The 11,099-nt window shown below is 37.1% G+C and overlaps 1 protein-coding gene across 10 annotated transcripts in view; it reads left to right on the forward strand.

Annotated features, from left to right (window-relative positions):
• Positions 1 to 11,081, forward strand: part of LOC148715776 (cilia- and flagella-associated protein 65-like) — an 11,090-nt gene extending 9 nt beyond the window's left edge. The window contains exons 1-18 of one of the 10 annotated variants that reach the window (XM_088746568.1): positions 1 to 533; positions 722 to 795; positions 1,229 to 1,314; positions 1,421 to 1,504; positions 1,602 to 1,656; positions 1,825 to 1,880; positions 2,011 to 2,064; positions 2,617 to 2,678; positions 2,893 to 2,957; positions 3,281 to 3,384; positions 4,168 to 4,253; positions 5,261 to 5,355; positions 5,625 to 5,727; positions 6,163 to 6,328; positions 7,027 to 7,172; positions 7,262 to 7,365; positions 10,269 to 10,362; positions 10,470 to 11,075. The exon at positions 1 to 533 is cut by the window's left edge and continues 9 nt beyond it. In XM_088746568.1, coding sequence (XP_088602694.1) covers positions 1,475 to 1,504; positions 1,602 to 1,656; positions 1,825 to 1,880; positions 2,011 to 2,064; positions 2,617 to 2,678; positions 2,893 to 2,917 — 282 coding nt within the window. In that variant the 5' untranslated portion in view covers positions 1 to 533; positions 722 to 795; positions 1,229 to 1,314; positions 1,421 to 1,474 and the 3' untranslated portion in view covers positions 2,918 to 2,957; positions 3,281 to 3,384; positions 4,168 to 4,253; ... (5 more) ...; positions 10,269 to 10,362; positions 10,470 to 11,075. The other 9 variants (XM_088746564.1, XM_088746567.1, XM_088746569.1 and 6 more) reach the window with 9 other exon arrangements.
• Positions 11,082 to 11,099: the final 18 nt, after the last annotated feature.

Raw genomic sequence — 11,099 nt, forward strand, 5'->3', positions numbered from 1 at the left:
TAAATTAAGTGTGTAGAAGTGTTTAGGTCTTCTCGCACGAATTGTTCATGTTATTGTCACTTTTAAGACTCAGACACCCATTTCTCTGCAGTCGGGTATTCTGTAGCATATTTCCTTTCCATTTTTGGCTCCACAAAGGTATGTTTTGATCAAGTTTGGAATAAAAAAAACCATCACCCTTCAAGGGACAGGATGCCATTTTGAATTTGTCCAAGTAGTTCGGCATACTCTTGCCTTTGTACCACCCCCCAAATATACATACACCATGACTTTGAACAGGTAAACTTATTGGAGAGGGGAAGAAAAAGTGTTTAATCCAGGTTTAATGCATTAATTAATGTATAACAAAGTGAGTGAGTGAGTGATTTGTAATTGAAATTTGCCTCCAAACCCTAAACCCATAGCATGACTTATGTCATACCATGAGGTTAAAATGATGAACCGTAAATTTATCTGTTTACCAGCTGTTTTGCAGAAGAAACATCTGGACAGGTATCACACTCATGTTAGATGTGGATTCTCAAAAATCTGAGGTAAGTGGTGGTGTTCCCACTAAAAGAGATCTGTAGATTACGTTCGATTAAAATGATGAATAATTATACGAATTAAAGTTATTTCAAAATGCTTGTGCTCTAGAGCAGCCCACAACAAAGTCTATATGATTGTACATCTAACATATCAAATAACCTTACTACTCAATATGTTCTTGAATTTATTATAGCAACTTAATGAAGATGTGAGAACAAACAAACTTCAACTTGATGACAAAGGAGCTTTAATAGCATAGCACTGGAGGTTTGTACTCTGATAGTTGTAGGTTAACGACATTTAACCCTTTGCACCCCAAAATTGATTTTGGTATTCTCTGCATTCTTCTGTACTTTATTTACAGTATTGACGATCAGGACCTTCTTAATTTGGTGATTATTTCCTTTATTCTTATGCCTTCTATATCTTATTTAAATTAGAAACCAGTTACTCTATCTAAGGGGTTAAAGAGTTAAAACATAATATTTTATTGCTTTGTAAATAAAATCTTAAAACGTTGATTATGTACACAAACTGTGGTTGAGAATGAAATTCCAGTTAAGAGAAAAGATGCAGCAGCATGGGATTAGTAGAGTGTTACTTGTTACCAGTTATATCATCCCTTTAATTTTGAGTTTTATCTTCAGAAAGTAAGGAATAATTAACAACATAAGTTGTGTTGATTCCTCTCTTTGAGCAGAGTACTTCTTCTGGAGAATTGCTGCCATCAGCTCATGAACTGTCACCAATGGAAGAGTTCTTTGTCATGCCTCAGTTGGAGAAACTGTTAGTTACTAGTTTGTTTGTTAAGGTCCCTATTCTTCCTTCATTTAAATTTAATGCATGAAGTTTGATTCTAATGTGATCACTATTTTGAATTCATGATTTGCAGACCACCATTGTCCCTCGTGTCAGTTTAGATGTTCTCCAGGCAGACTTTGGGCAGATGCTGGATCCTAAGGCTGTGGAGCAGAAGGTAAATGGTTTCAAAAAAGGGTTTAATTCCTTTGGTTTAGTTCACTGTGAATCAGAGCTCAATTGTTTATTCTGTTTTCTGTGTTTAATTTATACAGACAGTAAACATCACAAATCATACAAAGGGAAAAATCACGTGCATGTGGATGAAAGGTGAAAACTTGTACTTTTTAGGTCATTAACAATTGTTGTTTGCCCATCTCTAGTTTGAGACCTATAATTTAAATTGTAAATAAATGTTACATTGTGATTTCTTCTTGTGTTATATTTTGCTCCTTTTTGTCTGATAGACACAACAAGGAATATTTTCTGTTTCCCCAGATGAAGCAGACATCCTCCCTCTAAAGACTGCATCATTCCGAGTGACATTTAGACCAGTAAGTTATTTGATACTGTCAGTAAACACTGTCTATGCTTCTTTCATTCACTTGGACTTGGTTCATTTTTGCCTTTACTGTCTGATTCTGTTTACAGTTCAATTTGTAATTCTAATTTTTTTGTTAATAGAATGCTGCTAATCAGGTTTTTAGTGCTGACCTGGAGTGTTATACATTTTATAAGGTGAGGGATTTATTTCCTGTGCTGGTGTACCAGTTAAGAAGCCTCAATTTTTTCCAAGCTCATAACAACCATTTATTTATTTGTCATGAAATCAAGGTTTCTGATTCAAATTGTTGATTTTGAGATAGCAAACTGCAGTACTAGTTCAGTACCCATATAACTGATTTTCATTTGATAAATAGAATTTACTCCTTGTTTCCTTTGTACTTGCTTCAAACACTTCACACTTCAGCAATGGAAGTTATCACTCAAAATGAAGAAATGCATGTCCTTGCTATTACTTTTTATTGCAATTTTCCAGGGGATTATTCCCTTAAATACACACCCCCCCTCCCTCCGCTTCTGTTGAGAAGGGGACACCCATGGTGTCACAATCAGAGGCTAGGAATTGTGGTAAAAAATCTTATTCTTTGTCAGGCAATTAACTTGAGAGTTCTGATAGTGTCATTAAGATGTTTTTTGACGTTTAATTCTCTGCCTATCAGGGGAAGTATGCCCTTGATATTGAGTCACACCAATAGTTATTATAATATTATTTGTATTTTGGAACAGAGTATGAGAGATTATCGACTGGTTGAAGTGTCCTCCCTGGTGTCTTTCGCTCAGTGCTACAGGTTTGTGCTGAAATTAACTTTAATAAGTAATTTGAACTGAACTCTGTTTATGGTTATAGATTCAACAATACAGGGCTTTAGTTCTGTTTTTGTTTCCATATTCTGTTATTAGCTTAAGTGTTTTGATGTTACATCTAGAATTTTCATTGATGAAACATCAATGAATCCAAGTTCCTTGTTTCACCGAAAAAAATTGATTGGATTTTATTTTTAGGACTCACATTTGCAATGCGGACTGAATCATTTATCCCCAGAAGTCAATGGGATGTACAACAGCTGGTAAGTGATAATTTAGCCATTCACACCAAAGCTAAAACACACGTTAAAGCTGTTTTTTCAAGCATGGTTTGATATGTTTTCCCCATTGAAGATTCTCAAACTGATTATTCAGGTCAACCTAATTTTAAGAAAACATTTTGCTTGTGTAAATGGGACAAATGCTTCACTACACTACCCTTGTTAGAATAATGCTGTTCCTAAACTAATGGATAGAAACAGTTTTAGTCCACCATAATGTATTACTAGGTGGTGCCAGTATGATTGTATTCTGTTAGTTGACAAAGCATATGATTAGTAACTTGTTCCTTTTTTGGAATGTTTAGGTCTTTCCAGCCACTACTGTGGATGGCATGTCCTACAGAACACTGCTGTTGACCAGCAATGGGCAGAATCCGATCCATTTTGCATTTGATGACAATCTGTTAAGGTAGTTACAAAACAAATTGCAAGATTTTATCTTTATTTTTCTACCTTGGGTCTGGAACAAGTATGGTTGAAACTAGAGGAGAAATAAGTTATAGCAGTCTGTAAGAAACCAATGGAAGTGGGAACCTTAGCAAAAATTAAATTAAATAATAACTTCTTACCAATCAAGCATAAGGGCTGTACTGGGAAAGATTCACCTGAGGTTGTGACAGTACAGCCGAGCCCAGCAAAGTGTGTACAAAAATAACAGCGGGCCAATAATTCCTGGTGTGGCTTTAGAGCAAGTGAGGTTAGTCAGTAGTTTAGTGTGTGGCAATCATACAACACAGCTTATTTTGAATTTGCAGGCTTTTGCAAGCAAAAATACATGGCTTATGACACAGCAATACATACAATCAAATGCAATTTTTGTCTAGCAGGTGACATTTATTTTGTAACATGTGATATATGAAACTTTGTACTGAGTACTTTACAACTTTGTTTGGGAAATAAGCCTTGTTGGATCAGCAGAGATTCCATCTCTAAAACTCAATAATCAGGTTGTAATCTTAGGACATTTTCGATTGAACCATTACTCTTTGATTTGAATCCATAATGGCATGGTTATCAATTATGAACAGCTCCTTGTTATATTTTGACTAAGATTTACCAATCCATTAGTTACTGCTTTGAAATCAATCTTAATTTAAGTATCTCTGTTGTTTTAATAAGAGTAAAAAGTTCATGTTAAGTGGAAAACCAGGTGATTTGTTATATCTGATTGTAAATTTTTGGGGTTTTACAGGGAACTGTTCATTTCAAACCAACCTGTTTAGGCACAGCATCAACAAGGCTGTTTGAGGTCAAGAACGCTTCCAGGATTGCACTGAGGTGTGTTCAATGTTCTCAACCTTCCTAAGTGTCAAACTAAGGCCACCTTCCCTTTCCCCATCAATTAAAATTTATCATTTTTCCTAGAATGAGGAATCTAGTAATGTCAGTCCCTTTTATCATGAACCCCTGGCTCAGGAGATCTGGGCAACCGGCAACCACTCCCTGTGTACCTGACATAAAATAAATTATCCTTATACATCCTTATCCATAAGAATATTAATGATTACTGATATGTGACGATCAATTCAAAACTTCAATGTCCCCTCCCTCCCTACAGAATAACCATCATCTGAATGGAAGCGGAAGCGGTAGCGGGTTGAACCTTGCATGACTGGGGTGGGTGGGAAATTTGTAGAGATGTGTCCAGTCTCTCCAGCAGAATACAAGTGTTATATCCTTAAATATCAATGTATTTAAGGTAAATACTTCACTAGGTTTTATAGCTTGGCCAATGTGTAGAAAGCCATGGTCACTGTTTTTTTCTTGAGAAAAAAATGGGCACATTTGAACCCTTTTTTTTTCCCTTCTCAGGAATTTGAAGAAACCAGTTATCAAAAGTTCAAATGTCAGGGGTTGGGGGGGGAAAGGGGCAGAGATGCTGAAGCTTTGAATTGATTGATGCAGTACTGTAATATAATGTAATTGTAATGTCAACAAACCTTATTTTACCCATCAGGTTTCCATGGAAAACCCTGGACCTCACTTAAAAAGTCTTAGCATTGATCCCTCTAAAGGAATCATTCTACCCAATGAAACTCGGGTGGGCATTTTAAGTGTACTGCAAATTTTTTTCTAAATTGTTAATTGTCTTTTAGGATCCCCTGTAAATTGTTACAGGGTCTCTAGTAAAACAAAACATTTTTGATGGTATACTGGTCTTATATACACGTCAGTTATTCTCATAAATTATATCTTCAATCAGGTTTTACATATTTGATAGAATTAATTGTTACACTGTCATAAGCCCTGTGTTGTAAATAACTCCTTATTATCTTACATTATAGGCTCACACCATCAGCTTTAACTCTCGTAAAGAAGAAAAATAGGTGATTAAGACAAAACTCACTGTCAAAGGATTGCAGGCAGATGCCCAGCAACAGTAAGGATTGTCATTTTCCTATCACAAGTTAATTTAATTATAATGCAACCATTCATTTTTTAAGGTAATTATTTGTTGCATGTGAATCTATGTATTACCAACTGAAGGGACTCGATTGCATTGTTCTCTGTTTGCAATATTTGTGAACTGAATGTTTCTCTGTATATTCTTCTTGTATCTGCACTTGTGTTTATTAATTCCTTTGACAACTGCTCACTGGTATGTGATCTTTATTTAAAATGTATTTTGTTCGTATTCTTTTATTTCAGGTATCATTTACTCCACAGAATCCTGGTTTATACTCAGTGGATTATCTGGAAGTTATAGCTCTTGGAGCTACCAATTGTTCAATTATAAAATGCACTGGAATAGGTAAAGGTAGTGATATGTTTGTGCTTTCATAGGCTCTAACAGCTCATAAACTCAAAAGACTAGTATAAAATGATTAAATAAATTATATATTCAGAGAAATGTCATCATTTGATGTTTATCATAAGGATGTGTTTAATTTATTTTAGGGTGACTTGAAAGGCTTTATAAGGTAGTCCATGCATAGTTAAAAGTTGAGATGGCAAAAATTACATTTGCCTAAAAGTAATGGAGTCTCTAATTGGCCACAGAATTGTTTATAATGGGGTTGAGGTTCTGAGAGCCCAGTGTCATAGACCTGAGTACCCCTCCACTCTTTCTTCAGTCAACAGTAATCTCACATCAATCATGGACATTGTGAACCACACTTACTCTCTAATCAAGGAAGTTCCTGTTGAAAAATGTTCAAGTTTTTCTTAATTTCAATCTGTTCTTTAGGGCCTGAAGTTGGTCTTGACTCTGACTATCTTGATATGGGAGTTGTAGAATCTAGCAAGTTTTCAGCTAAAAGTTTCAAGGTTGTTAACAATTCAGATGTTCCTGCAGCTTTTCAGGTCAAACACTTCTGGATTTACTCTCTTTATTTAACAATTATTCATGAAAGGTAAATAATTGTTTTGGTGTAATTGTTCAGTTACTTCCAAAAGAAATTGGTTATCTCCTTCAGGAACATTACTTCATTTTCCCTTGGTGCAAGGTCAGCTCCTTTGAGCACTAAATCATGTTTAACTTAGTGTTTTCTATGATATCTGGGAGATTAACAAGTTCCATGATAAGGGAATGACATCACCATAAGACTAGTACTAGAGAAAAAAGATCAAGTCCAATTTGATAATTAGTTAATTATGAGCAAAAATAACCAAAAAAATATTCACTGAGTCCCTGTTGCCTTTGAAATCTTTTGAAAATCTGGTAATCTATCTGGTGCTTATTATGTAAGCATAATTGCTATGGATAAAGGTCACTTATCTTAAGAAATTCCCATGTTGACAAAGTTTAACAGATGCTTCCACCTTCAGAATGCAAAAAAAATCAGCTCATGTCTTTTGTTAGATGGTTTTTCCCTCCGACCTGTTTTTCACCTCTGGCTAAGTCCATTGGAGGGAGATCGCTATAGGGCTACTTATAATTATAATTTACAGATAAACTACAGGTCTCGTTTTCCGATTGGTGTCATATTCTTCATAATGGCAGTGTTATGGAAAAGAAATTGTTTTAGATAATAACTTGATATCAACAGATAAACCTTTAGCTTAAACACTTAATTGTTTGTTCTTATGTAATAAATTTTGCTTTTGTTAGCTCATGATTGATTGTAGTCAAAGTGTCTTCAAGCTGGAATCAACTTGTGGTCTGTTACCTGGCAAGGGTTCCCAGGGCATAATTGTACGCTTTTCTCCAACAAATCCAATTACTACAGGAGACTAACTTGTCTTGTGCAAAACCAGGTCAGTGTTAGTATTAAACTGGTAATATTTTCTGTTAGTTTAAACTGTAATCTTCCTAAAAAAATTTTGTATTCATCTGATTTTTTCAGGATCCATTGTTTGTTGATTTGTTTGGGACTTGTCATACAGAACAAGTGAAACCAGGTACATTCAATGTCAATGTTGATAATCCACTCCATCTTTAATACCCATGGTGAGTAACCAACTAAGACAGAATTTTTCCCTACAATATCAATACTATCAAGCAGAAAAGCAGGGGAATGTTAGTTGATCCACAACTAAATTATCAGTAGTAACATAATAAGAACTGTATGGCGGGCAGTAAAGAGAATTACTAAAACTAGATATTGGAAATGGAATGGTTAATGTTTGAACAATTGCAATTGACTTTGAATTAATTCAAATGAGCATGAAACTCAGTCTTACATTTCTCCATCATATTTACTTTACGTGATATGACTATCACGACAAAATGGACGCACTAGTTAACGACAAACGAAGCTACGAAGAACTCAAACGTGACCCAACTCCTGCCCTTCAACGCAAACTCAACAGTAAACTACTGACACTCAAGAAAACGAACGCCTTTGACAACCAACGGTACTATCGACTGAGGTGCTCGGTACCACAGCCACCGAAACTCTACGGTTTGCCGAAACTACACAAACCTGGTTTCCTGATGCGACCTATTGTTTCTTTCTGTGGCTCTCCCACATACCAACTATCCAAGTACCTGACGACAATACTACAACCGCTAACCGACAAATCCAGACATAAACTACAATCCACTGAAGACTTCATTAACACTACCAAGACTGTTCAGATACCTGACGACTACAAACTAGTGTCATTTGATGTGAAATCACTGTTCACAAGTATTCCACTTCAATTAGCATTACAATGCACTGAGACTGCAATCCGAAAATCTACCGAACCACTACCGCTACGGACAGACGACATCATGGACTTGTTAAACATTTGCCTAACGTCTACTTACTTTCAGTACAACGGTAAACACTACAAACAGTTACACGGCACTGCCATGGGGTCTCCAGTTTCTGTTGTTATAGCAGAAATTGTGATGCAGAACATCGAGGAACGCGCCCTTTCGACTTGCCGACAAACGATACCGCTTTGGTTACGTTACGTTGACGACACATTCACCGCCGTTCGACACGACGAAATTGACGCATTCCACAACCACCTTAACGAACAAAACACTGACATACAGTTTACCAGAGAAGTCGAAGAAAATGGCAAACTTCCTTTTCTAGACTGCCTGGTAAGCCACAACGACAACTCATTACGAACAACAGTTTACAGGAAACCGACACACACCGACAGATTACTAGACAAGTCATCCTACAACCCTACATCACACAAAGCCACAACTATCAGAACTCTAACATGACGCGCACAACTAGTATGTGACTCGACAGACAGCTTATCCGACGAGAACAAATACCTTCACCGTGTTTTTACGAGGAACAACTACAGCAACGACTTCATCCGACGAAACACTCACCGACCCACTACCACTACCGAAACAAACGACACCGCAACCCCTACGACTACAGCAACCATACCGTACATAAAAGGTATGTCTGAAAACATCTCGCGCATCTTACTACCCTTCAATATCCGCGTCGCCCACAAACCCATCACCACACTACGTCAGTTACTAACCAACGTTAAAGACAAAGACGAACCGAGGAACAGACAGGGAACGATTTATAAGATCAATTGTTCCGACTGCCAAGCCTCCTACATCGGTGAGACTGGCAGAAACCTCACAACAAGACTGACTGAACACAGACGGGCGACGAGGAAAGGTGATGTCAGCAATCACATTGCTGAACACCATCGACTTACCAACCACAACATTGACTGGGACTCTGCGCAATGCCTAACCTACAGCACTGACTATTTTCAACGACTGACTCTGGAAAGCTGGTTTACTAACTTAGAACAGACTCCCCTAAACAGATGTCAACAACTACCCGCCCCATACAAACGACTCATTCACGACATAAACATCACAAACGACCGAAAAAGAACAACCTAGCTTTACCGACAGACCGAAACAGACCAATCACGAACGACTTACGTCACTTGAGTCTTACAGCCAATAACATCACGGCAAAACCAACCGATCATTTCCACGAACTGGAATAAGAACATTCTACTGACAACAATCACTCACTTGACTCTGATGATGACTTCCGCACTGGTTGTCGAAACGTCAGTCGCTGCCACCGACAACAGTCCTTCTCAGGACTACACTCACCCGGACGATCAGACTACACCTTCATATTTACTTTATGATAACAAGTAGGCTTCTGGATGGAGGTACTAGACAATTACCATAATATGTATCATGAAAGAATCAAAGGCTCCTTAGAGCAACCTCATGGTATGAATTTTTGGTGCCCTTGACGTAACCTGCGATCTGGCTTTCTTTGGAAAGTTTTTTTGATCGTGGGCAACACGTGCTGGCCCAATTATTGTGTTTGTACTTTGTAAGCGTTTTGATGGAGAAAAATTGTCGTAAATTGTGAATTTGTGTAGAATTAGTTAAGATACCAGCAGCTACAAGATAAAATCAACGAAGTTTGGTGTTAACCAATTTGCAGTAAGCTTAAGCTCACTTCATATTTGCGGTGTTTAGGTCTTCACGCACAAAATTTACAAGGAAATATGCAGCAGCAAGAGGGGAGAATTAACCTTCAGATCTTGAGAGTTAAAGTTTTTAAGATATTTAGGCTTCGATTTTGTTCAGAAGAGTTCATACACGATTTACTCAGTTGATAAAATAAAATAAAAGACAATTCTGTGTTTCAAAAGATTTGTACATTGTACAGGTGGAAGAACAATAGGACACATAGTCCCCAACTAGGTTCATCCACCTAAACCCAACCCACCCATCCCACCCCGGGGAAGGACATCCATCACACAGTAATCTCGTGCGTCTCCTACCCCTCCTGCAGGAGATGGGACCTCCATTAATTTTATTTGTCCCTATCTGAGAAGACTAGAATATCTAACCACTTCTTGATGTTATAGAAGGGAAGCATAATTCTTCTCAATCATTTTAAGACCTTGAGTGTTGGTCCGGCCGTGGCTTGAACCCTCGACCTCCCACACAACTGTCCAGCGCTCTATCCATTGAGCTAACTGGGAGGCGGTCAGTGTAAGTGGCACCAAGCTTTTGTAACCATCCGGTCAGTCTTAAAAGATCGATATGATGATGATTTGTTGACAGAAATATTGATAATGGCTCTATCTTTTTTCTTTAAGGAAGCGGGGGAGTTTACAGTGAAATTACATGATGTACTTGAAGCCCACAAAGCAGTCATGAATTATAAGTTGTCAATGGATGAAGAAAAAAATTCAATTTCTAGGTTATGCACTCCTTATAACACGTTTTTGTTACATTGCAATGCTGTGGACTTTGGTGATGTCCTTCACAGAGTCAAAACATGTTTAATCACGGACAGTAATGTCAAAGACATGCTTCAAATTTCGCAACAGTTTTTTGTCACTGGAAAGCCAAAGACACAGCTAGAGGTGAGAAATTAAAGAGCTGTCTAGAGGTTACAAACATTATAAGGTCAACATCAAGGTTTTAAGTTTTTCAACACGCTAAGTCGGGAAATTCAATACTCTGAAAGCATCAGCTTGTTTATCAAAGGCTTTAAAAAATTCTTCTTTGAATTTTTAGTTTATAAATATATTCTTTGCTAAGCTATATACACACCTTTTCTTTTTTTTTTTTTTTTCTTTCTTTTTCTTTTTAACTTAATCTAAATTTTCATTCAGCACCTTTGATTTGTATGGTTTATCCTCTAGTTAAATAAGGAAGCCTATACTTAGTAAGCCCCCAGCTTCTAATTGGCTTCCTTGCTGTTACCTAGCTCTTCAGTTCCT

The sequence above is a fragment of the Stylophora pistillata genome, unplaced genomic scaffold (genome assembly GCF_964205215.1).
Source record: "Stylophora pistillata unplaced genomic scaffold, jaStyPist1.2 SCAFFOLD_93, whole genome shotgun sequence".
NCBI classification, from domain to species: Eukaryota; Metazoa; Cnidaria; class Anthozoa; order Scleractinia; family Pocilloporidae; genus Stylophora; species Stylophora pistillata.